Genomic DNA, 27316 nt, shown 5'->3' on the forward strand with positions numbered 1-27316 from the left:
GAGAGCTGATTGGTCCGTTTTGACAGGGTGCTGATTGGTGCATTTATGATCCCTTAGCTAGATATAAACCTTCTCCAAGTCTCCACCAGACTCAGGAGCCCAGGTGGCTTCACGTAGTGGGTCCTGCACCGGGGCAGCGGGCGGAGCTGCCCGTCAGTCCCACGCCGTGCACCAGCACTTCTCAGCCCCGGGTGGTTGATGGGGCCGGACGCCGCGGAGCAGGGGGCGGCGCCCGTTGGGGAGGCTTGGGCCGCGCGGGAGCCCAGGGCGGAGCAGGGGGCTTGGGCATGGCGGGCTGCAGGTCCTGAGCCCTGCCCTGCGGGGAGGTAGCTGAGGCCCGGCGAGAATTTGAGCCCAGTGCCAACAGTGCTGGGGGACCCGGCGCAGCCTCCGCAGCTGCTGGCCCGGGTGCTAAGCCCCTCACTGCCCTGGGCCCGCTGCCGCGGCCGGCCGCTCCGAGTGCGCCCCGCGTCCCGCGCCCCTCGCCCCGCCCCCGCCGGAACTCACTCTGGCCCGCGGTCGCCGCCCGCAACCCCTGTTCCTTCCCAAGCCTCTTTCCTCCACATCTCCCGGAAAGCGGAGGAAGCTGGCTCCGACTTCTGCCAGCCTAGAGAGGGGCTCCCACAGTGCCGTGGCAGGCCAAAGGGCTCCCCAAGCACAGCCAGAGTGAGCGCCGAGAGCGAGGGCTGATAGCATGTTGTCACCTCTCAGCAGGACCACATCCTACCCGCGCCCCACCCCGCCAGCACCCAACTGTACCCGTCCTGCAGCACTCCATCCTACCCACCTTAGCCCCACCAGAACCCCAATCTTACCTGCACTCCACTCCTACCCATTCTCTGCCCGGCCAGCACCCTGCTTCTACCTGCACTCTGCTCCTTCCAGTGCCCTGCCCTGCCCTGCCAGCACCCCATCCTACACATGCCTGGCCCAAGCAATCACCCTACTCCTACCTGAACCCCACTCCTACTCACACCCCGCTCCTACCCATGCCCCACCACTCCAGCACCAGCCCAAATCCACACCCTGCTCCTACCCACACCTTGCCCTGCTAGCACCCCATACCACCCATGCCTCACCCTGCCAGCACTCCAATACTACCCACACAAGGATCCTACCCACATGCTGCTCCTACCTGTGCCCCACCCCACCAGCACCCCACTCCTACTGGAGCCCATCCACATGGCACCCTGATCCTGCCTGTGCCATGATCCTACCCTTGCCCAGCTCCTGCCTGCTTGAGGTCTTCAGACTCCTAACATTTAGACAACCACACAATCCATTAGATCCATTCAAAATGTTTATTGATAAACTAAGATTTATGACATGAAAGTCACACACGTTGTGGGAAACTGAGGACTGGAGAGACTGATATGAGAGTACAGGAGGATTGTTTATTTTAGGTACACATCAGCTCAGTGGATTCGCATCCAAAAAGCTGAGCATTAAACAAAGACAGAGCGGGGTTTTTGTAAGTGGACTTACAATAAATAAAACCAAAGCAGCTAATCATATGACAGGTCACATAATCTATAGCATAGCATAACTTGTGGCCTTGCATAGCTGGTGGCCCTGTAGTTGCATTGAAAGAAAAACAAGAACTGGCTAAATACAGACATTTGTAAAATGTCTGTATTTACATTTTACACGCTCAAGAAGCCTGGGGAAACAGTAACAGTAAAATAATTTGTCTTTTTTTTTTTTTTTCCTTCAACCTTGCTCTGGAAGGGGGTGGTGTCTGGAAGCCATTCCTTTGGCTTTGGCTTCTCAAACAGCTTATCTTACAACTGTCCTTGAAGTGAGCTGATAAGCAGAGGAAAACTTGTTCTTTTCTTTTTAACCCATGCCTTGCCTGTTACTTTTCTTGGAGTGAATGAACGCATCTTTATTTTTAAATTTCTGCCTCATGCAAACAAAATATGCTGGAATTTAATTTGAAATTAAAGAGGTCTAGGAAATAACAAGTCACCAAATTCTCAAAAATACATTCATTAGAGTAACATGTAATTTTTAAAAGTAGTTTTAAACAAAACGTAGTTTTAGGCAAATCAAGATAATTTCATTTATGGCACATAAAATTCCATAATCTTGTGCATAACACTTTACAATGAGAACTTTTGTTAACCAGGACACATTATTTTCTCTGTTCATTCTTTTGACACACAGATTTATGTTTCCCTCCTAGACCTCCTTGCAAAAATGCCTGTTTCGGATTCCTCAGAGTACGGATAAGAAGGAAGGCTTGATCAGCATGTGGTGGATCTGAAGATTCAAAGAGGTGCCATGGCTCAAAAGTAGACATTTTGGTAAATGTGAAGAAGTGAGATTCAATGAAGGTGGTAAGAAATGAAAGGTGTTGGCCGGGCGCGGTGGCTCACGCCTGTAATCCCAGCACTTTGGGAGGCCGAGACGGGCGGATCACGAGGTCAGGAGATCGAGACCATCCTGGCTAACACGGTGAAACCCCGTCTCTACTAAAAAATACAAAAAAACTAGCCGGGCGAGGTGGCGGGCGCCTATAGTCCCAGCTACTCGGGAGGCTGAGGCAGGAGAATGGCGTGAACCTGGGGGGCGGAGCTTGCAGTGAGCTGAGATCCGGCCACTGCACTCCAGCCTGGGCGACAGAGCGAGACTCCGTCTCAAAAAAAAAAAAAAAAAAAAAAAAAAAAAAAAAAGAAATGAAAGGTGTTACCAAAAGTGGGTGTGTGTAGCTATGCTTGTCACACAAAGTAGGCTTTAAGTCAAAAAAGCACAAAAATAGAAAATAAAGGTCATTATAAAATGATAAAGGGATCAATTCAGCAAGAAGATAGAACAGTTGTCAATGTAAACACACCTGACGCAGGAGCCGCAGTTATTACAGTAAGAGTTATTCGAGCAACAGACAGAGACAGACAATAACAGCTGGAGACCCCAACACCCACTTTTAGCAACAGACACACCCTCTCAGCAGAAAAGCAACAAAGACCAGACTTACACTCTAATAGAAGTCGAAGGGACCTGACAGGTAATTACAGCACATTTCACCCAGCAACTGCAGAACCTGCGTTCCTCTCATCAGCTCACAAAACATTCTCCAGGATAGGCCACATTTTAGGCCACAGAACAAATCTCAAAAAAGCATTTAAAAAATGAAAATCATAGCAAGTATCTTCTCAGAGTAAAATGGCATAAATCTAAAAGCCAATAACAAGAGAAACATTGGAAACTCTCCAGGTACATGGTATATAAATAATGTTAATAGTGAAAAAATCAAAAAGGAAAGTAACAAAAACATATCTTGAAAAAAAAAAGGAAACAAAAGAGAAAAAATACATATAGTAGGTGTTTTTGAAGTAAAAAAATGCAGAACAATAAAAAAGTTCAAAGATACGATAAAAGAAACATTTTCTGAACTAAAAATTGATTTGAATATGTTTTCTTTCATGGGTAAGAAAATGACTGGCAGAGAAAGGTGATGTCCCTGAATTTTTTTTTTTTTTTTTTTAGAGGGCATCTTACTCTGCCACCCAAGCAATTCTACCTCAGCCTCCCGAGTAGCTGGGATTACAGTCAAGCACCACCATGCCCAGCTAGTTTTCTGTATTTTTAGTAGCGATGGGGTTTTACCATGTTGGCCAGGCTGGTCTCAAACTCCTGACCTCAGATGATCCACCTACCTCGGACTCCCAAAGTGCTGGGATTACAGGCATGAGCCACCACGCCGAGCCGATTAGACAGGCTTTTAAAGCCACAGCAGAAGCAGCAGGAATGTCTGTAACCGATGGCCGAACAGTATTAAACTCCTGGTTGTTTTGGGAGGAGTCACTACAACTACAGCTCAACTACCTTTATTATGCCAGGTAACACAGTGCTGGGGGGACCTACTGGAGTTGACAAGATCCCCTGGGGGCACAGGTGGCAATGGCTGTGCACTAGTGGCTGGATATTTCTGAAAAATGAAATAAACTAGTGGTCATCCAAGAAGATGTAGAATTAATGTACCGAAAAGCATTGATAAACATGGTCCAGCTCAACAGGAAAGCTGCAGGAATCATGTACACGTTCAATGCCCATGCAGCCACTGACATCACTGGCTTCGGGGTTTGGGAACAGGTACTGAATGTGGCCAAGCAGCAGAAGTACTCTCTTTTTAAAAGCACTTTCACAGGCAGGCACGGTGGCTCATGCCTGTAATCCCAGCACTATGGGAGGCTGAGGCAGGCAGATCACCCGAGGTTGTGAGTTCAAGACCAGCCTGACCAACATGGAGAAACTCCGTCTCTACTAAAAATACAGAAAATTAGCCGGGTATAGTAGCACATGCCTGTAATCCCAGCTACTCAGGAGGCTGAGGTAGGAGAACTGCCTGAACCTGGGAAGCAGAGGTTGCTGTGAGCCGAGGTCGAGCCATTGCATTCCAGCCTGGGCAACAAGAGCGAAACTCAGTCTCAAAATAAATAAAATAAAAAGTGTTTTGACATATGACAGACATTACCAATAGTGTCAAATAGCAGTTGGTGTCTTTTCATTTTATGTATGTTTATCGTATAAGTCTGATCTTTTTTTAGTGTCTTGAATGGTTTTCTGGGAAGACAGCATTGGTAAGTGGCACAGGATGGTATCCTAGTTGTAAGAGGGTTGCATGATTCCTTCGTCTTTGGCTTGAAAAGCCTAGTCTTGGACCAGGCGCGTTGGCTCACACCTGTAATCCCAGCACTTTGGGAGGCCCAGGAAGGTGGATCACGAGGTCAAGAGATCAAGACCATCCTGGCCAACATGGTGAAACCCCGTCTCTACTAAAAATTCAAAAAAATTAACTGGGCGTGATGGTGGGTGCCTGTAGTCCCAGCGACTTGGGAGGTTGGGGCCGGAAAATCACTTGAACCTGGGGGACAGAGGTTGCAGTGAGCCGAGGTTGCGCCACTGCACTCCAGCCTTGCGAGAGAATGAGACTCCGTCTCAAAAAATAAAAAATAAAAATAAAAAAATAGAAAAGCCTAGTCTAGTCACTCAAGGGCATCTCACACCCACGACAGTTTCCAGTACTGCATTCTGTTCAACACAGTTAAGTGCTTCACTGCATACAACACACTTTGAAGACAAAAAGAAATCTTATTTTTTGTTTCCTTATTGATATTTACAGTAATACTATTAACTGTTTATTAACAGCAAAAATGAGATATTTGCAATGTGATGTAGTTAGGTTTTTTTGTTTGTTTGTTTTGTTTTGTTTTTTTAGACTGAGTTTTGCTCTTGTTGCTCAGGCCAGAGTGCAGTGGCACAGTCTCAGCTCACTGCCACCTCTGCCTTCCAGGTTCAAGCGATTCTCCTGCCTCAGCCTCCTTAAGGAGCTGGGACTACAGGTGCCCGCCACGATGCCTGGCTCATTTTTGTATTTTTAGTAGAGGCAGGTTTTCCCCATGTTCAGCAGGCTTGTCTCCAACCCCTGACCTCAGTTGATCTGCCCATCTTGGTCTCCAAAAATGCTGGAATTACAGGCATGAGCCACCACGCCCAGCCAAAATTAGATGTTTTTTAGTGTAACAAGGAATTGCCTTCCAAAAGGAAGTTCATGTATTATGCTCATTTGTAATATATAATTAACTGCACAAATAATTTTTAAAGATAGTCAGTAACAAAGATTGTTCTGTATATGGTAGTGTTTAATACCTTTTTTTTTTTTTTCCCCTGAAACAATCTTTCCCATCGCCCAGGCTGGAGTGCAAGAGCGTGATCTCGGCTCACTGCAAGTTCCTCCTCCTGGGTTCGAGCAATTCTTCTGCCTCAGCCTCCCGGGTAGCTGGGACTACAGGTGTGTGTCACCACACCCAGCTAATTTATTTATTTATTTATTTATTTTTGAGACAGAGTCTTGCTTTGTAGCCCAGGCTGGAGTACAGTGGCGCGATCTCGGCTCACTGCAAGCTCCGCTCACTGCAAGCTCCGCCTCCCGGGTTCACGCCATTCTCCTGCCTCAGCCTCCGAGTAGCTGGGACTACAGGCGAGCACCACCACACCCGGCTAATTTTTTGTATTTTTAGTAGAGACGGGGTTTCACCGTGTTAGCCAGGATGGTCTTGATCTCCTGACCTCGTGATCCGCCCGCCTCAGCCTCCCAAAGTGCTAGGATTACAGGTGTGAGCCACCGTGCCCGGCCTAATTTTTTATTTTTAATAGAGATGGAGTTTCACCATGTCGGCCAGGCTGGTCTTGAACTCCTGACCTCAGATGATACTCCTATCTTGGCCTCCCAAAGTGCTGAAATTACAGGCATGAGCCACTGCGCCCAGCCAATACATTTTGTAACATATTGTATATTGATTTCAGGCCTTTTATTTTCTTAAAAGCAGCAGCTATTTAGCCTAATTCTTAGCAGTGTTTTGTTCTCTGGGCCAGTAGTATTTTATACATGCTTTGTGTGATCCGCGTTCAAAATCCGCATTGCCAATGTTGCAGTTCAAATGTAAGCTTGTTATTCAAATAAATATTTAATTTTTAAACTTGCTCCCGTATGGCTGGGTGCAATGGCTCATGCCTGTAATCCCAACAGTTTGGGAGGCTGAGGCGGGTGTATCACCTGAGGTCAGGAGTTCGAGACCAGCCTGGCCAATATGGTGAAACCTCATCTCTACTAAAAATAAAAAATTAGTCGGGCATGCTGGTAGGCTCCTGTAATCCCAGCTACTCAGGAGGCTGAGGCAGAAGAATCGCTTTAACCTGGGTGGCAGAGGTTGCAGTGAGCTGAGATCGAGCCACTGCACTCTAGCCTGGGCAACAGAGTGAGACTCCATCTCAAAAAAAAAAAAAAAAAAAAATTGCTCCTGTATTACCAGATGCCCCTTTTAGTATTATTTTAGAAGCATTGGGAGGATTTTGGCTAAAGTGTAATTTACCGGAAAACACTAGATTTTAGCTTTATAAAACTCTTACATCTTTCATGGGACCTGTATTTTCTTGAATTAAATTTTACAGTTCTAGGCCGGGCACAGTGGCTTATGCCTGTAATCCCAGCACTTTGGGAGGCCCAGGCGGGTCGATCATGTGAGGTCAGGAGTTCAAGACCAGCCTGGCCAACATGCTGACACCCCTGTCTCTACAAAAAATACAAAAATTAGCCGACTGGTAGTGGCATGTGCTTGTAATCACAGCTACTTGGGAGGCTGAGGCAGGAGAATCGCTTGAGCCTGGGAGTTGGAAGTTGCGGTGAGCCAAGATCTTGCCACTGCACTCCACTATGGGTGACAGAGTGAGACTCTTTCAAAACAAAACAACAACAACAAATCTGTAGTTCCAGAATAGGTGATCTAAAAAGGTGTTACCTGTGTTACTTAAAAACAGAGGCTTCCATATATATATATTTTTTTGTTTTTTGTTTTTGAGATGGAGTCTTACTCTGTCACCCAGGCTGGAGTACAGTGGCACGATCTCGGCTGATTGCAACCTCTGCCTCCTGGGTTCCAGCGATTCTCCCCTTTCAGCCTCCCAAGTAGGTGGGACTACAGGCGTGCGCCACCAGATCCTAATTTTTGTATTTTATAGTAGAGACGGGGTTTCACCATATTGGCCAGGCTGCTCTCCAACTCCTGAGATTGTAATCCACCCACCTCGGCCTCCCAAGGTGCTGGGATTACAGGAGTGAGCCACTGCGCCTGGCCAGCTTCCTTGTATTTTAACCCACTAAACAATGAGAAGGAATCCTTCTCATTAAGCAGAAGGACACTGGATCCTTGGGTGCCTGACTTCCTAAGAGAAGCAGTAGCATACCCTGAAAGTTTCTGACACTTCCTGCTCACAGGCACCAAAGCCACGTATGTAAACCTATCCACTTCTTGACAAAGGAACCCTCCCCTGGGAATATAAAGCTCCCTGGAAGAGGCTTCTTGGACGTGACCACCTCCAGGAACCAGTGGGCAACCTGTATGCATGTGTGACCAGACCTCCAGCTATAAGCATGTCGTGCAGTACAGAAGAGCCTGCTACAAAACTGAAATTGATCAGACATTTTATAGGAATTAATAGAGATGTTGGGCCTCAAAAGCTTTAAATCTGTGATCTACAAAATAAAATGTGTTGGAAACCTCTGGACAAAATTTTTTTTTCTTCCACTATATTTGGAATATTTTTCTTCCATTGTTAAGTACACATATGTATTGTACAAAATGTCCAGGAAAATGTCATACAATAATGAACAATGAACTATACACATTTATTTATTTGAGATGAATTTATACATTTATTCATATTTATTTATTTGAGACAAAGTTTCACTCTTGTTGCCCAGGCCAGAGTGCAGTGGCATGATCTCAGGTCACTGCAACCTCCGCCTCCTGGGTTCAAGTGATTCTCTTGCCTCAGCCTCCCATGTAGCTGGGATTACAGGTGCCAGCCACCACACCTGGGTAACTTTTTGTATTTTTAGTAAAGATGGGGTTTCACCATGTTGGCCAGGCAAACTCCTAACCTCAGGTGATCCACCTGCCTTGGCCTCCCAAAGTGCTGAAATTACAGGCGTGAGCCACTGCTCCCGGCCAGGATATACATAAAGTTGTTACCAAACTTCAAGGATCAAAGAAAGATTCCTAAGGAGGGGACATCTGAGAAAAAAAAAGTTCTGTTCAAATATATATTTTTCCTCAGAGTTTTCCATAGCAATGTTTAATGCTAGAAAAAATGGAATAATACGACAATGTGTGTGTATACTGTATATATAACTAAAGACATATAAAATGGTCTGGAATTATAATGCACAAAGCCAATAGCATTAGTTACTTCTGAAAAATGTACTGGAATGGAAAAGAAGACATTGGTCTTGTGTAAAATTTTCATTTTTTAAACAGAATATGAAATATATTAATGATAACCACCCAACAATAATAACAATGCTGAAGCAACCTCTACCAAGTTATCAGGACAAGACCATGTGATCCAGACAGGTATGTTCAAGTTGTTTTCTAAGCGGAAGGAAGCAAACATCATTTGCAAATATACAAGGACAGACCCATCTCATGAAATAATTTTGATAAGCAAGAAATGACTGGAGAAGCCATGACTTTAACAAAATTGATAGTAAGCAACCAACCCATTAGAAAATTGTTACACGATTATAAAATTACAATCTATAGCCATTCTATACAATCCATAGAATGGTAATTCTATAACCATTACGTGCTATAATTCCTCAAGGAGGAATATGGTTGGTGAGTTCTTATATATGTAACATTGATAAATGTGAATGATATCTTAGAATTTATGCCAAAAGAAGAAATGTGTCTTTGATGGTGTTATCAGATTAGATTCTCCCAGAAAGGTTGAAAGATCTTTCAGAAAGGTTCCAACATTAAACAAACCAAAGAATAAGGTAATAGAAAGCCATTGTAGGTTCCCAGATGGCAGATGATATTACTCTTAAGAAGCATTTCTTTTTCCCATCCCCCACCTGCATGTACTACCCCATTTCATTAATGCTGGACTTGACCGTGTGACTTTCTTTGCTCAGCATAGCATTAGCAGGCTTGGTTCTGCCATTACTGTGACAAGAATAACAGAAAGCTGACCGTTCCTCTTCTTTAGTTCCAAAAGTAAAAATAAAATGAGCGTGATCTCATTGTTCAATTCCCACCTATAAGTGAGAACATGCGGTGTTTGGTTTTCTGTTCTTGCGATGCAGGAAGGGGAACATCACACACTGGGACCTGTTGTGGGGTGGGGGGATGGGGGAGGGATTGCATTAGGAGATATACCTAATGTAAATGACGAGTTAATGGGTGCAGCACACCAACATGGCACATGTATACATATGTAACAAACCTGCATGTTGTGCACAGGAACCCTAGAACATAAAGTATAATTAAAAATAAAAAAAAAAATAAAATGAGCGTTAAGAGACAGAATAGAAGCCACAGACTAGGAGAAAATATTTGCAAAACACATGTGTGATAAAGGGCTTATATCTAAACTAGATAGGACATTCTTTTTTTTTTTTTTTTTTTTTTACATCAGCAGAGTCTGTTTAATATCTTTAATAATTATATCATTTCTAAAGCTTTCCACAAAAGAGTATTACAGTTTTTTAACTTATTGGAAACATATCTAGGAAAAAAAAAAGTCAGCCTTAATACTGAAACTATAATACAAATTTTAAATTATGGACACATACCATAAAACACAATGAACATTTTATTTAAATAAAAAGAAAAGATTTCACTAAGCAATAAACCCAACATATTTCTTTTCTCTCCATATCTACATCCAATGGTGATATTTTATAGGCTAGTTTCTAAACAGATGCAAATTTTTACAAAGCGGTGAAAGCCATGTTTTGCTCAGGAATACTATGGTTCACATACCATACAGGTTATTTTACAGCACATACTAGTTTGCCAAGCTTCAGATGGCAAAATGCTAAGTTGTGAATTGAGTATTGCCCAGCTAGTTGTTTCTCCTTGCCCTAGAGACTCTGGCAGCATGACTGTTGAGAGACTGCCTTATTGCTGCCACTTCTCTTCTCGTAGTTGAATCCACTATGGGAGAATATTCATGTCCTTAAGATGCAAGTCCGAGCAAAAAGCCTCCCACAAATCCACTGGATATCACAATGTTCTGCTTGATAAATTCTGTTGCTTCTTCAATTAAATTGTTGATTTCAGGTGCTGCTTTGTTCGCTCGTTTCTTAATCTGTCTTTTTGCTTTGTTTACAGCTTTTTCAACTCTCTTCCAGTCAGTCTGCACGTAGCCACCATGACTAGCAATCTGACGGAGGAGAAAGCCACCACCTACTGCAGTTGCTGCAAGTTTTCCAACTTTCGGGAACAGAAATCCTGCACACCAGCCAGGAACGCCACCCATTACAATCTGGGTAGCTACTGAGTATTTTTCCACCATAGGTCCCGAACTGTGGCCAAACACTGGATTCCACCACTGGTGTCTTCTTGCATACTCAGTTAAATCCAGCACTTCATAGGAGTCGTCATCACTTTCATATTCTTGGGGAGGGGGGTTCCGGGTCGCCATGATACCGCCAACGGCCAATTCTCAGAACATTCTTAACAATTAAAAAAATTTACAAGTGAGAAAAAGATCTGAATAGACATCTGAACAAAAAAAATGCACAAGGGACAAATCAGCAAATAAAAAGATGCTCAGCCGGGCGTGGGATCCCAGCCCGGCCCAGCTCAGCCGGGCTGGGATCACGCCTGTAATCCCAGAACTGTAGGAGGCCACGGCAGGCAGATCACCTGTCAGGAGTTTGAAAGCAGCCTGGCCAACATGGTGAAACCCTGTCTCTACTAAACATATGAAAATTAGCTGGCAGTGGTGGCATGCGCTTGTAATTATAGCTACTTGGGAGGCTGAGGCAGGAGAACTGCTTGAGCCCAGGAGGCGGAGGTTGCAGTGAGCAGTGATCACGCCATTGCACTCCAGCCCAGGCAACAGAGTGAGACTCCATCTCAGAAGAAAAAAAAAAGCAATTTTACAGTGAGTACTAAATCGCATTTCTGAGGGTCCCCCCCGCCCCGCCCAGTTAGGTGATCCATTTGGTATGGTTGGGAGATGTGACACTCAAGGCTGGTACATCAAAACCACTTCTGTGGGGTTTGCTAAAACCACGTGGTTGCTGATTGAGAAATGTACATCACTGAGAAGAATGGATGGACTGCGTGTTCTCTATGCAGCTCTAAGCTGGCTTTTGAAAATACGGAGTGGCTGTGAGTTTGGGGAGATAATACTGCCCCTCCCCCAGCAGCTCCTGTGTCGTACACATCTCAGGTGGTCTTTGTAGCCAGTTAAGAATCAGGATTGGAATATATGTTAAACAGAGGCTGAATCAGGACATGTGCCAAGCTGAAAGACTTCTCCAGTTCTGTACAACTGAGCCTCAACAGTGTCTGTTATGACAAAATTGTTCTCCAAACATTAATTTGTGGTCTGCTCCCACACACTACAAATCATGGACTATGTGTCCATCTTTGACACTTACTGTGTTCCACCAAGAGGGACACCCCCCAAAGCCAGAAAATGTTTATTTAACAAAATCAATGAAATGTCTGAGCACAGTCCAGGTGGCAGAGGTTTACTTCTTGAAGAAACGACTTCAACTTTCACCACCACCTGACACTGAAATCTGAAGTCCAATGGCCTCACAAATGTTTTCCAGGTCCTAACAAAACAATCTGAGTTGAAGATCCTGTATTCAATTATTTTGGCAACTATTTCTTAGATGTTTTCTTTTTTTTTTTTTTGAGATGGAGTCTCGCTCTGTTACCCAGGCTGGTGTGCAGTGGCGCAATCTCCACTTACTGCAAGCTCCACCTCCCAGGTTCACTCCATTCTCCTGCCTCAGCCTCCCGAGTAGCTGGGACTTCAGGCACCTACCACCACGCCTGGCTAAATTTTTTTTTTTTTTGTATTTTTAGTAGAGACGGGGTTTCACCGTGTTAGCCAGGATGGTCTTGATCTCCTCACCTCGTGATCGGCCTGCCTCAGCCTCCCAAAGTTTTGGGATTACAGGCGTGAGCCACTGCGCCCGGCCATCTTACATGTTTTCTTTGTCTGAAAGACTGAGCTAGGTGCTGAGGAGATGATGTTATTCCCATCCTTAGAGCTTGTGCTCCAGAGAAGAATATAGATAAGGAGAGGGACATCACATTGCCATCTGCACAAGGGGTGTGGGAAGCCATAGAGTTATGGGACTGCTATTTATGAGTAACCTGTAGAGTGGAGGAAAGCTTCCCAGAAAAAGCCAGCCCAGGGGAGCGGTGGGCAAGCAATCCAAGCACAAGCATCCACACTGATGCGGGCCAGACACTTCTTCCGTGAGGTCCTAAGAGCAGACTCTGCACACAGTCTGTATGTAACCAGGCAGAGGACAAGCCATGTGCAACTCAGAGGAGCTGTTTTTTTTTTTTGTTTTTTTTTTTTTGAGAAGGAGTTTCGCTCTTGTTGCCCAGGCTGGAGTGCAATGGTGCGATCTCGGCTCACCACAACCTCTGCCTCCTGGGTTCAAGTGTTTCTCCTGCCTCAGCCTCCCGAGTAGCTGGGATTACAGGCACGCGCCACCACACCCAGCTAATTTTGTATTTTTCAGTAGAGACAGGGTTTCTCCATGTTGGCCAGGATGGTCTCTATCTCCTGACCTCATGATCTGCCCACCTCAGCCTCCCAAAATGCTGAGATTACAGACGTGAGACACTTTGCCTGGCCAATACTGAAATATTAATGAAAGAAAAGCGGTTGGGAAACTTACCTGTGTTTTATTCAAAGCCTGTCCTCTCCTTTCTGTTCATGAACAGCAGGCATCCTGTGGTGACTAAAGAAGGGCCTACCAGCTAAGCGCCTCCATCGGCCCAAGGAGCAGCTTCCGCAGGAGCTCCGGCAGGTTCCTTGGAAAACGTGACGGTGCCAGGCCATGGTGCTCTGTTCAGAAATACAAGACTCAGATTTAGTAAAGTCAGTAGTGTAATGTGAAATTTGTTTAAAAAATCCTTAACCAAAACATTTCATTTCATAAGACCAATGTATTCTATCAACAGTTTTACACTGTATGCTCATACTTACGGCATTAAGAGTCAGCGTGATTGGCTGGTGACGTGCATCTGGTTCATCAATTTTAGTGACAAAGCCTTCCAGCATCTACAACTCTAGTCACCAAAATCAAGAATGTCTCTCTTTTCTTTTTTTACCTAATTACAAAGGGACTGATTTATGAAAAGCAATATATTAATAAATAGCACAACTTATGTTCACATCATTGCCACTTGTAGCCACAAATTAAGAGTCAGGATTAAGGAAAACTTACCTAAGTTTTCCCAGGCTATTTTAAAATTGCTGTTTTTCTACAAAAATAAATGTTAAATTCTTCTTCTGAGGTAGTCTGAATTAAGTCGCTGCTAATTGGAAAAGACTATTAGATCTTAAGATGAACTGACAATTTCATAAAATAAATAGACTTCCTTTCTACTATTAGAAAGTTCTAATAATGAGTTCTATCAGTTCCCCCTTAAAATATTATTAGTATCTTGGCATTTTTCAGACTTAATCTGAAAATGTTTTAAATATCAAAATAGACATATCCAAAGTTTACAACAAGGGTGTACAATCATGATGGGCACACTTCCTCAAACATGGGGGCCCAACCCAACCCAGACCCATCACACCCTCAGCGTGTGGAAATGTTAAACTGTACAGGATCCATGGCTGGATACAAAAATCCGTAGGTGTCCCTGACATAAAATGCCATAGTACTTGCCTACAGCCCAGACACACCCTCCAATATCCTTCAAATTATCTCTAGATTACTTACAATATCTAATACAATGGAAATGCTAAATAAATAGTTGTTACACTTTATTGCATAAAGAATAATGACAAGAAAAAAAGTTTGTGCATGTTCAGTACAGATGCAGCCGTCCTTTTTTTTCTGGAGTATTTTTGATCTGAGGTTGGTAGAAAGCGAGGATGCAGGACCCACAGATAAAGGGGGCCGACTGTATTTAACACACACACACATTTTCCTTTGCCTGAGTAAAAAACAAAATTGTACTCGTAACACAGCTAACGGATGTCAACAAAACTGTTCCTCCCATTCAACCTCAAATTGATAGAGACGACCTTCAAAGTCCACATAGAACCTTTTTTTTTTTTTTGAGACGGAGTCTTGCTGTGTTGCCCAGGCTGGAGTGCAGTGGTGCCATCTCGGCTCACTGCAAGGTCTGCCTCCCGGGTTCACGCCATTCTCCTGCCCCAGACTCCCATGTAGCTGAGACTAAAGGTGCCCGCCACCACTCCCAGCTAATGTTTTTTTTTTTTTTTTTTGGTATTTTTAATAGAGACGGGCCTTCACTGTGTTAGCCAGGATGGTCTCGATCTCCTGACCTTGTGATCCACCTGCCTCAGTCTCCCAAAGTGCTGGGATTACAGGCGTGAGCCACCGTGCCCGGCCCACATAGAACCTTTTATTTCCTTACTGCTCGCTACCTTTTAATCATCAGAACTAACAGTCAAATAAGTTGCCCTTCCTAATAAATCCAAATTAAAACAAGTGTCATTAGAAATGACACTTTATTTCTTCAATAATTAAATACCTACTTTGCACTACAAACTGTTTGACCATCAGTGACATATTAGTAAGCAAAAAAAAAAAAACTCCTGCCTCCTAAAACTTACAGTATAACAGCACTTTATTTTACAAAATAGACACATCCTTGAAAATCTGTATGAAGATTAGGGATGCTCCTCCCGACTTGCATGAAAGTTTCAGGAAGGCTCGTGTTCAAGCAGCTGCTAATGCAGAGGAGACTCCACTTGTCTTTCTTACAAACCGTCACAAACACACCTACAATGTCAACTCAGGAAATACACTCAGCTTTTTATTAGTCTTCACTTAAGAATGTCTTCCTTGATCCAGTAATGTGAATGCAAATAAAACTTTGTAACTTATGCCAAAATAAAAATTCTGAATAACAGATCATTTTTCCATGATTCAGTGTCTTATTCGTTAGTTTAATATATTAGTTCGTTGCTCTTCAACTTCTGTCGTACTCTCAAAAGCCCTACACAATCCAGAAAGATCCACCTCTCCTAAGTATTTATTTTTATTTTTAAAAAATTCACTACACTGAACAAGATAACATTTCACTTTCAAAGCTAAGTTCAAAAAAAAAAAAAAATGAATGGTGACTTCTACTTTTAATAAACTCTCCCTCCAATAACCCTAATTTCCTCCACAGAATTTATCAACAATTCCTTTGGCTCCACAGAATAAATGTTGAACTCTTGCTGAGATTGCACCGCTGCACTCCAGCTTGGGGGACAGAGCAAGACTCCGTCGCAAAAAAAAAAAAAAAAAAAAAGTAACAGTAAATCCTGTAGTAAAAAGGGAATCTAACTTCCTGAGTTACCAATTTTTAAGTTTAAAATATCCAGTTTATAACAAAATCAAATCACAAGGCACACAAAGGAACTGGAAAGTATGGCCCATTAAAAGGAACTAAGTAAGTGAATATAAAATACAACTGAGGATACTCAGATATCAGGCATACTTATTAGACAAAAACTTAACGGTAACTCTTAAAGATGCCCAAAGAGCTAAAGACAGACATGGGCACTACAGGAAAATGACCTGTGAGCAAAATAAGAACCTCAATAAAGAGATAATTATAAAAAGGAATCAAAAAGAAATTCTGCAACTAAAAATTAAAATACCTGAAATAAAAAAATTTTACTAGAAAGGGCTGGGCGCAGTGGCTCACACCTGTAATCCCAGCACTTTGGGAGGCTGAGGCAGGCAGATCAAGAGGTCTGGAGATTGACACCACCCTGAGCAACATGATAAAACCCCGTCTCTACTAAAAATACAAAAATTAGCCGGGTGTGGTGGCACGCGCCTGTAGTCCCAGCTACTTGGGCGGCTGAGGCAGGAGAATCGCGTGGACCCGGGGGGTGGAGGCTGCAGTGAGCTGAGATCGCACTACTGTACTCCAGCCTGGGTGACAGACAGAGACTCCGTCTCAAAAAACAAAAAATTATTAGAAGGGATTAAAAACAGATTTGACCAAGCAGAGGAAAGAATTAGCAAATCTGAAGACAAAACAATTGAAATAATCCTGTGTCAGAAACAGAAAGAAAATGGTTGCAGAAATATCAACTGAGCTTCAGGGACCTGTGGGACAGCATCAAGTGCACCAACAACAGTTTGTAAGAATCACAGAACAGACAGAGGGAATAAAAGAACATCTGAAGAAATAATGAAAATCTAAGAAACTTCCCAAATTTGATTTAAAACATTGTAAATATCCAAGGCTCGGCATGGTGGCTCCCACCTGTAACCTCAGTGCTTTGGGAGGCCAATGTGGAAGGGTTGTTACAGGCCAGGAACTCAAGGTCAGCCTGGGAAACATAGTGAGACCCTGTCTTTATGAAAAAATCATAATTAAAATGAAAAGCTGGTATGATGGTGTGCATGTGCAATCTCAGCTACTCAGGAGGATCACGTGAAAGGATTGCTTGAGCCCTTTCAGCCTGGGTGACTGAGTGACACCCTTTTTTTTTTTTTTTTTTTTTTTTTTGAGACAAAGTTTTGCTCTTGTTGCAATGGTGCAATCTCAGTTCACTGCAACCTCCGCCTCCTGGGTTCAAGCAATTCTGTTGCCTCAGCCTCCCGAGTAGCTGGGATTACAGGCGTGCGCTGCCACACCCAGCTCATTTTGTATTTTTAGTAGAGACAGGGTTTCTCCGTGTTGGTTAGGCTGGTCTTGACCTCCCGACCTCAGGTGATCCACCGGCCTTGGCTGGTCTCCCAAAGTGCTGGGATTACAGGCGTGCACTGCCATGCCCAGCTCATTTTGTATTTTTAGTAGAGACAGGGTTTCTCCGTGTTGGTTAGGCTGGTCTTGACCTCCCGACCTCAGGTGATCCACCGGCCTTGGCTGGTCTCCCAAAGTGCTGGGATTACAGGCGTGCACTGCCACGCCCAGCTCATTTTGTATTTTTAGTAGAGACAGGGTTTCTCCGTGTTGGTTAGGCTGGTCTTGACCTCCCGACCTCAGGTGATCCACCGGCCTTGGCTGGTCTCCCAAAGTGCTGGGATTACAGGCGTGCACTGCCACGCCCAGCTCATTTTGTGTATTTTTAGTAGAGACAGGGTTTCTCCGTGTTGGTTAGGCTGGTCTTGACCTCCCGACCTCAGGTGATCCACCGGCCTTGGCTGGTCTCCCAAAGTGCTGGGATTACAGGCGTGAGCCACTGCGCCTGGTCATGAGTCCCTGTCTCTACAAAAACTTACTTTCACAGAAACCAAGAAGCTCAACAAACTCAAAATAGGATAAATTCAAAGTATATCACTCAAGACACATTATAATCAAGGTATCAAAAGACAAAGAACCGGCTGGGCGCGGTGGCTCAAGCCTGTAATCCCAGCACTTTGGGAGGCCAAGATGGGTGGATCATGAGGTCAGGAGATCGAGACCATCCTGGCTAACACGGTGAAACCCCATCTCTACTAAAAAATACAAAAAACTAGCCGGGCGAGGTGGCAGGGGCCTGTAGTCCCAGCTACTTAGGAGGCTGAGGCAGGAGAATGGCGTGAACCTGGGAGGCGGAGCTTGCAGTGAGATCTGGCCACTGCACTCCAGCCTGGGCGACAGAGTGAGACTCCGTCTCAAAAAAAAAAAAAAAAAAAAAAAAAGACAAAGAACCTTGAATGAAACAAGGGAGAAGCTACTTCTCACATACAAAGGATCCTCAGTGAGATTATCAGTAGATTCCTTACCAGAAACCTTGGAGGCCAGAAAGCAGTAGGGTTGATTAATTCAAAGTACTGAGTGGGGAAATCCTTTCAACTAAAAATCTTAGATCTGACTGTTAGGGTTGACAGGTGTCCACCAAAGTTCATGTCAAAACAAACAAACAAAAACTCATTATGAGATTTATGCATACAGCTTGCTTGCTTTCTTTCTTTCTTTCTTTCTTTCTTTCTTTCTTTCTTTCTTTCTTTCTTTCTTTCTTTTCTTTCTTGCTTTCTCTCTCTCTCTCTGTCTTTCTTTCACTCATTAGCTATCATTAGTGTTAGCATATTTTATGTGTGGTCCACGACAATTCTTCCAATGTGGTCCAAAGAAGCCAAAACATTGAACAACCCTGATAAATGTACTTAACATTACTGAACTGTACACTTAAAAATGATTATATGGTCAAGTTTATGTTACATATATTTTACAATTTAAAGTTACAAATATATTTAATATGTGCAAAACAGAGATGTACAGAATAAAGAAAAAAAGTAAGAATTCTTTTAGTAAATACTGGAAAAGTGGGTCTAAGTGAGAAAAAAGTAACCCACATGCAAAACTCACATCATAGTTAATAAAACTGTAACAGTATTAGGAGAAAATGCTGGATGGTGGGGAAACCATGGATGGTCCTGACTGCTGAAGAAATGGAGCAGAGGACAATGACAGATTCTAATAGGTGAAGAATACTTACGTAACAATAGGTAATAAGATACACATAAAAGAAAAATAAAACACAATGGGAGAATTCCGAAGCAGGCAAAACTCTTAAAATCCAACTCTACAAATAATTTATACAAATATAAAGCTGATACCTAAAATTCTCTTGATAATTTCATTTTTGTGATTTTTCGTTTTTAGGTAAGGAGCACTTTGAACACCTGATAGCACCATGCACCTGAAACTCCCCCCAGCTGACATCAGTTGGGGGACAAACCCTCACTTTTTCTTTCTTTCTCTTTTCTTTCTTTCCTTTTTCCTTCCTTCCTTCCTCTTTCTTTCCTTCTTTCTTTTTCTTTCTTTTCTTTCTTTCTTTTTCTTTCTCTTTTCTCTCTCCTTCCTTCCTTCCTTCCTCCCTTCCTTCCTCTGTTCCTTTAGATGAAGTTTTGCTCTGATTGCTCTTCTTTTCTCTCCCTTCTCCTCCCCTCCCCTCCCTTCGCTGTCTCCCTCCCTCCCTCCTTCTTCTTTCTTCTTTCCCTTTCTTTCTTCTTTCCTTCCTTCCTTCTCTTCTTCTTTCTTTCTTTCTCTTTCTTTCTTTTTCTTTCTTTCTTTTTCTTCTTTCTTTCTCTTACCTTTCTCTTTCTTCCTTTCCTTCTTTTTCTTTCTCTCTCTCTCCTTCCTTCCTTTGTTCTTTCATATGATGTTTTGCTCTCATTGCTCTTCCCTTCTCTTCTCTCTCCCTTCTCTCTCTTCTCTTCTCTTCTCTTCTCTTCTCTTCTCTCTCCTTCCCTTCCCCCTCCCCTCCCCTCCTGTCCCCTCTCCTCCCTCTCCTTCCCTCCCTCTTTTTCTTTCTTTCTGACAGAGTCTTTCTCTGTCCCCCAGGCTGGAGTCCAGTGGTGCGATCTTGGCTGACTGCAATCTCTGCCTCCCGGGTTCAAGCAATTCTCCTGTCTCAGCTTCCAAGTAGCTGGGATTACAGGTGCATGCCACCAGGTCCTGCTAATTTTTTATTTTTTTTTAGTAGAGACAGGGTTTTACCATGTTGGCCAGGCTGGTCTTGAACTCCTAACCTTGTGATCCATCTACCTCAGCCTCCCAAAGTGCTGAGATTACAGGTGTGAGCTAATGCACCCGGCCATCTGTATTTCTTATACACAATAATACTATAACAAGAAAGATATAAATTTGCTTAATATGTAGCCTCTGTTTCTGAGTTCTGTAGATGTCACTCAATAAGGTAAGAAAGCTACTGATTTCATCAAATCAAGGACACAATACTGTTCCTTCAGGTAGCACAAATTGCATGGCCTCAAAATATGGGAAAGATAATATTTTATGAAATGGTATACTTTAAGGCTGACCTACATATAGGAATTTTTTTCCCAATCCAAGCAATAGAGCTTTGATGCAGATGTTCATTCCACATCCTGTCCTGATCCTCAGCTGCCAGAGGCCACCCTGCACTTGCCTTCACACTATGCCTTCCTTCATGGCTTCACGCTAAGATTGCTGGGAGCCTCCTACAAACACTTTTTTGGTTAGTTTTGTTTGTGTTTCAGAGACAGGGTCTCACTGTCATCCAGCCTGGAGTGCAGTGGCATGATCATAGCTTTCTGCAACCTCCAACTCCTAAGCTCAAGTGATCCTCCCAACTCAGCCTCCTGCTCAGCTAATTTTTAAATTTTTTTTGTAGAGATGGGGTCTTCCTATTGTTGTCTAGGCTGGTGTCAAACTCCTGGTTTCAAGTAACCCTCATGCCTTGGCCTCTAAAACTGCTGAGATTACAGGAGTGAGTCATCAGAGCCCAGCTCAGATTAAATACTTCTTCTTTTTTCTTTTTCTTTTTTTTGAGACAGTGTCTTGCTCTGTTGCCAGGCTGGAGTGCAGTGGCACAATCTCGGCTCACTGTAACCTCTGCCTCCTGGGTTCAAGTGATTCTCCTGCCTCAGCTTCCCGAGTAGCTGAGACTATAGGCATGCACCACCATGCCCAGCTAATTTTTGTATTTTTAGTAGAGATGGGGTTTCACCATGTTGGCCAGGATGGTCTTGATCTCTTGATCTTGTGATCCACCCGCCTTGGCCTCCCAAAGTGCTGGGATTACAGGCGTGAGCCACCACGCATGGCCCAGATTAAATACTTCTTTAGAAGATGGACTGGAAATGGGTCATCAGAAATTGGTTTTACTTACATATGAAGAATTCCAATCTTCAAAAAACTTTTAGAACTCAATCAGAACTTGAGAACGTCTTTCAGTAGGTGCTGTGATTCAATAACCAGAATTCTGCTTTACTTTACAGTTTACAAGTATTTCTGTCATTTTCCTACTAAATTACATGAAGGGAGTCGTCTGCATAAGAGCTGCACCACCGAGCAGCATGCCTGTTTGACAATTCTCAGTTGAAATGTCCTGACCTAGTTTCCCCAGAAATGTGTGAGTACTCAACTGCATTAAGACTAAATATATTGTTTTTAATGACAAATAGTCATTAATTAGTAAAATGATTACTGTACTATAATAGAACAAGTCCTTAACCCAAAATTAAATGGCCACAGATTGACATATGCATAAAGCTTATCAACTATCACATATCATATTTTGACAAAAATCAAGAAGACTAATAGAAGGTCTCCTCTTCTTTTTCTTTTGTGAGACAGGGTCTTGCTCTGTCACCCAGGCTGGAGTGCAGTGGCGCAATCACAGTTCACTGCAACCTCCATCTCCTGGGCCCAAATGATCCTCCAACCTCAGCCTGTCAGGTAGCTGGGACCACAGTCGCATACCATCATTCCGGGTTTGTGTGTGTGTGTGTGTGTGTGTGTGTGTGCGCGCGTGTGTACAGAGTCTCCCTATGATGCCTAGGCTGGTCTCAAACTCCTGGGGTCAAGTGATTCTCCCTCTTTGGCATCCCAAAATGCTAAGATTACAGGTATGAGCCAAATCATATGAAAGAAATTATATTTTAAAAGTAAAGTCAAAAGTAGAATTTAAGAACAAAGGAATCCTATTTCTATACTCACTAGTCCCAGGTAGACAAACAACATGGCCTTCCTCAGCCTCTTCCTGAGTCGTTTCAGAAGAGTGTGAGCCATGAGAAATCATAGCTGTTATTTTCTGGTTGAAACCGACACTTTAGGCTACTGTTTTCATTTGCCTGTTGAAAGAATAACTTAGCTGTATTAACCATTTAAATTAAAATTAAACATTTTGAAGGGTAAAACATGGGGAAGAGACAACATCTACTTCATTGAAGGAGGCAGGTAATCAACATAAAAGGAATGAGAAAAATCACCATTGGAACCACGGGTGTAACCAATGTTTCCAAGAGGCTTCAGCAATGACGCTGAAACCAGCTCATGAAGGTTGCCGGGGAATAAGATGTTCACAGTGCTTTGATGTCTCATCCCACAGATGACTAAGAACAAAAGGGAAAAGCTACCTTCACAAGGAGACGTCCAGTGGACACCACCTCAACCAAAATTATTAAACATAGAATCACCAACCGTGGGACAGACGCAAAATCTCCTGGTGTGAGGCAATAAGTACCCAACACTGCCTAATCTGGATTAGGGATTTTTCACTGTTTAATCTGGATCCACTCATAAGAACACTGTTTAATCTGTATTCTTGCCAAAATGCTCAATCTATTCTAGTCAGGAGAAGAAAAAAGCAATCAGATATATCTAGATTATGGGTCATTGTACAAAACAAAGAGCCTAGATTTTTCAAAATGTTTCATGTATTGAAAGAACTACTCCAAAGTAAAAGAATAGAGAGACATGATAACCAAAGGCAAGGTTAATCTTTGATTAAACTGTGGATCTAAAACAAAAATAAAGAATATTTTGGAGACAATTTGGTGAATCTGAATATGGGCTGTACATCAAATTACTGTATTATAGTTAGATGGTACAATTGCAATTATGTAGAAATATGTCATTATTCACAAGAGATAAATGCTGAAGTGTTGGGGTAAAACATCATGCTCTCCGCAACTTACTTTCAAATGATTCAGAGAAGAACGTACTTACGGAAAGAGAAAGAAAATGCAAAGGTGGCAAATGCTAGCCAGTGGTTAATCTAAATGAAGAATATGTAAATGTCCATTGTTTTGCCTTTTAATTTTCTGTAGGCAAGGGAAAGATAGGAAGGAGGGAAAGATAGGAAGGAGGGAAAGTGCAGGCATTTCTTATCAATTTATACCTGTAAAAAATCAAGTTAAAAAGAAAACCAAAGGCTTAAAATTCATGTAAACATCCAATGAAATCAATAGTAATTTTCTGTCAAATTTCTGAAAAGCCATTAAGACTGTAACATACCTGACTAAGATCACTTGTCGGTAACTTGAAGTATTTTTTCTGGAGGTTCCAGTCCTTCTACTTCATATGTTTTATTCCATCATTCCTGGAATTGTCAGTTATTCAAAATAAACCTCTAAATGATCTTCGTAAGATATTTCATCATCAATATCGTCCTTTAATAAAATTAAGAAAAAATAAAACAGACTCTAAAGTAGTGACTAAACAATAATTTGTAATAAAAAGGACTAAGACATAAATAAGTCAATAAAATTAATAAAAAATAAAACATGCTCTAAGGTAGTGACTAAACAATAAATAATTTGTAATAAAAAAGACTAAGACATAAATGAGTCAATAAAACTAAGAAAAAAATAATGCAGGCTTTAAAGTAGTAACTAAACAATTTGTAATAAAAATACCCATCAGACATAAATGAGTCAATAAAGTACACAATTTTTTTTTTTTGAGATAGAGTCTCGTTCTGTTGCCCAGACTGAATGCAGTGGTGTGATCTCAGCTCACTGCAATCTTCACCTCCCAGGCTCAAGTCATCCTCCCACCTCAGCCTCCCGAGTAACTGGGACTACACATGTGTACCACCTGGCCTGGATAATTTTTTTTTTTTTTTTGTAGAAATGGGGTTGCCCCATGTTGTCCAGACTGGTCTCGAACTCCTGGACTCAAGCATTCCACCCACTCTGGCGTACCAAAGTGTTGGGATTACACGCATGAGCCACCTCAACTGGCCTGTTTTTATATTTGACATGAGAAAACTATTATAACTTCAGTCAGTTATAAGTCATTATAAAAAAATTTAACCCCTTTGAGAGGACAGGACAGAAAGATTCTGACACGTTATCAAAACTTAGGATAGGATAAATGTGCCATCACAAATGAACGGGAAGAGAGCAGGCCCTTCAGAAAATGGTGTGGCAAATGGTTACCTCTATCAAAAAAGTACAGATGAGCCTATCCTAAGAGAAGTAAAAGGAAGAAAGGGAAGAAGGGAGGAGAGAGAGAGAAAGAGACAGAGGGGGAGGGAGGACACGGCAGGTTTCAATGTTGTAACACCCAGCTCAGCAAGGACAAGACTAGAGCTCTCAGTCATGGTCGAAGCTGGCACTGCCTTTTTATAGGTTAATTTTGCAATTAACATTAAGAGTCTCAAAAACACTCATCACCTTTGACTTAGCCATTTCACCTCCCATAATCTGGCATACTAAAACACTCTAAGATCGGATACATTTAGGTCAATAATTCTTTATCCACCAATTACACAATCCAAAAAAATTTAAAAACTCTTTTGGCAGTAAAAGCTGTCCTCAATAAATGTGATACGATTTATAGTTTCTATTTATACCACTCAGCTGGCCTTCGAAGCCATGCATACTTGTAATTTAGGTAGCTCCAGCCTACTTCTCTGGGCTTATTTACCAATGCAGCCTCCCACAGATGCTGTAAACCTGACATAGAAAGCCCCTGCTGTTCCCCAAACACGGCCCACATGCCTCACAACAGCACCTTTGCTGCTACTGTTTCTGCTTCCTGACACGTCCTCCTTCGCCCACATCTAGGCCTGGCACAGGACCCATCTCTTTTCATAAAGCTTCAGCCATACCTGCCTCAGAGGTAAATTTCTGACCCCTGTGATTCCCAGGCACATTTTGGTGCTGCTGGGTGTACATAACACAACCTGAAATGCGGTTCTGCATCTCTTCTTTGTACCTGGCTGAGGTCTCAGAGAGCAGAGGCTAAATATTTCATGGCTCCCTCAATTTCTAAACACAGTGCTGTATATTGAGTGGCACCTCTAGGTGACTACTTTGTACCCTAAATGTTAAACTGAGGGATGAGTGAAACCATATCAGGATTAATAAATAAATAAATTCTTGAATTCCATCACTTAATAGAAGTGGCCATTTGAATGCTGCCAGGTAGGAAGAAAAGAGGAGGACAAAGAAACCCTAAAAGTTGGCATCATAACTACTGCCACAAAAAAGGAGAAAAAAGCAGAGTGGCAAGGTAAAGACCAGGGAAATACAGGCCACTGCAGGACAGAAGAAACTTCCAAGCTTGTCAGTAATGTAAGTTTCTCATTTTCCAATAAACTAGGGTGGCATAGGTCACTGTTTAGAGTCTTGTCATCAAAATGTTTTCCAGCATCAAGGACAACAATCTACAAGAAACAACATCGTGAGAAAAAGCAGCACACTCACGCCTTTTAAGAGCACAGCATAAGGCTACAAAAAGGACCAAGCACCTTCTCAACCTGCAATGTGCTCAGTGTCTGTAAATCACAAGTTAGGTGATGAAGGACTGGTAGTTTCACATGAATTAATAACTTTCCTTCTTGCCCCCATGTTATCTCCCTTACCTGACCCACCCAATAAAACATCCTTAAAAGGCTCCTCTCAAATTCCTTGCAGATATTAGGCTCCTCTCAAATCGCTTGCACATGCTTAGAGAAGCTCATAGTACAGTTAGTGCGCTAATACACAACTGAACTTGAGCAACACGAGGCTTATGAGACAGCAAAGGCAACAGCAAGCAAGTGATTTCTCTGGGACCAGGAACCACAGAACCCTGAAAGACACAAGGATTCAAGGCCTGGAGTGAAAACGTAACATTTCCCTCCCAGTGCTCATTTATGCTATAAACTGGTTTAGTTCTGCAATGAACAACTAGATTTCTAACTGATATTAATATTAATAAACTTTTTTTTTTTTTTTTTAAAGACAGGGTCTCGCTCTGTCACCCAGGCTGGAGTGCAGTGGTGCAGTCATGGCTTACTGCAGCCTCAACCTCCTGGGCTCAAGCAATCCTCCTGCCTCAGCTTCCCAAGTAGCTGGGACTACAGACGGATGCCACCATGCCCAGCTAATCAAATAATTTTTTTTTTTTTTTTTTTTGTAGGGATGAGGTCTCACTATGTTGCCCAAGCTGGTCTTAAACTCCTGGGATTAAGCAATCCTCCTGCCTTGGTCTTCCAAACTGCTGAGATCACAGGCGGTAGCCACTGCACCAGGCCATTAACACTTACATATGTAAAATACATCCAGAATATCAATCACTACAAAACATAAAAACAGTCCATCTTGATGTGACTTACCATACTACGGAAGTGTTTTTAAAATGACGTAAAAATCATTGAGAAAATGAAAGCACAAAAGAAGTCTATCAAAATTACAAAAACTCAAAACTGAGTGAACAAAACTTCGGAAAGAATGAAAACAATTGGAAAATAACTTCAGGAAAAAAATGTGAAAGAGAAACAACACAATAACAATTTGTGCCCTCTAAAAAACAGAGGTTAAAGTCAGAATTTTTTTTTTTTTTTTTTTTTTTTTTTTTTAGATGAAGTCTCACTCTGTCGCCAGGCTGGAGTGCAGTGGCATGATCTCAGCTCACTGCAACTTCTGCTCCCCGGGTTCAAGCGATTCTCCTGCCTCAGCCTCCCAAGTCCCAAGTGGCCTCTGGGACTACAAGAGTGTGTCACCACGCCTAGTTAATTTTTATATTTTCAGTAGAGACGGGGTTTCACCTTGTTGGCCAGGCTGGCCTCGAACTCCTGACCTCAGGTGATTCACCCGCCTCGGCCTCCCAAAGTGCTGGGATTACAGGGATGAGCCACCATGCCCAGCCAGGAAAATGTTTAAAAACAAATTGAGCAAAGATTATAAAAGTTTCTGGAGTAGCACAGTTCCCAAAATGATCACGATCCATATGAAGTCTGAGCCAGGCTGACATCCCCACATCAGGGCCCTTCCTGGTGTTCGAGGAATCTGCAACACAGACAGAGGTGCAAGAGTCACTGGGGAGGCCCAGAGGTGGAGGGAGGAGGGGCTCCCTGGGGTCGTGCAGGTCTCAGAGAGGTCCTCGGGCCCTGGAAGGTGACCTTGGGCCCCTGAGCTCCCCACAATCAGGTCTACTCAGATACCAAGGCACTGAGGCCTGTGTGCTGCTGTCTGCTGAGGGGTTATCTGTCCACAGAGAGTGTCTGTAAGTGTCATGGAGGAAGAACTGAACCTGGGTGCTCACACAGGCACCTTCAGGGGGCTGGTTCCCCGGAGAGTAAAAGACACAGAAAC

The 27316-nt window shown here is 42.9% G+C and overlaps 2 protein-coding genes and 1 pseudogene across 4 annotated transcripts in view; 1 reads left to right on the forward strand and 2 right to left on the reverse strand.

Moving 5' to 3' along the window:
* Nucleotides 1–27316, forward strand: part of THOC3 (THO complex subunit 3) — a 259254-nt gene that overhangs the window by 40701 nt on the left and 191237 nt on the right. The gene's annotated exons all lie outside the window — the stretch shown is intronic.
* LOC126956379 (FUN14 domain-containing protein 1-like) lies at nt 9965–26420 on the reverse strand. 2 transcript variants are annotated; one of them, XM_050793313.1, is made up of 8 exons: nt 26338–26420; nt 23247–23401; nt 21948–22081; nt 18248–18336; nt 13537–13661; nt 13226–13395; nt 11960–12139; nt 9965–11023 (listed from the first exon to the last, which is right to left on the reverse strand). In XM_050793313.1, exon 8 carries the CDS (start codon nt 10990–10992, stop codon nt 10525–10527), a length of 468 nt encoding a protein of 155 aa, XP_050649270.1. In that variant the 5' UTR covers nt 10993–11023; nt 11960–12139; nt 13226–13395; nt 13537–13661; nt 18248–18336; nt 21948–22081; nt 23247–23401; nt 26338–26420; the 3' UTR covers nt 9965–10524. The 2 variants fall into 2 exon arrangements, with proteins under 2 accessions (XP_050649270.1, XP_050649271.1); XM_050793314.1 differs by lacking the exon at nt 11960–12139.
* FAM153B (family with sequence similarity 153 member B) overlaps nt 26581–27316 on the reverse strand; it is a 53103-nt pseudogene continuing 52367 nt past the window's right edge. Inside the window, exon 42 of the transcript XR_008411757.1 lies at nt 26581–27010. The product of XR_008411757.1 is annotated as a family with sequence similarity 153 member B (transcript). The remainder of the gene's footprint in view (nt 27011–27316) is intronic.

The sequence above is a fragment of the Macaca thibetana genome, chromosome 6 (assembly GCF_024542745.1).
Source record: "Macaca thibetana thibetana isolate TM-01 chromosome 6, ASM2454274v1, whole genome shotgun sequence".
In the NCBI taxonomy this organism is placed as follows: domain Eukaryota; kingdom Metazoa; phylum Chordata; class Mammalia; order Primates; family Cercopithecidae; genus Macaca; species Macaca thibetana.

What these genes read in the sequence shown, in the direction of transcription:
- LOC126956379 (XM_050793314.1), bottom strand. Translation starts at nt 10,992, where the DNA reads ATGGCGACCCGGAACCCCCCTCCCCAAGAATATGAAAGTGATGACGAC.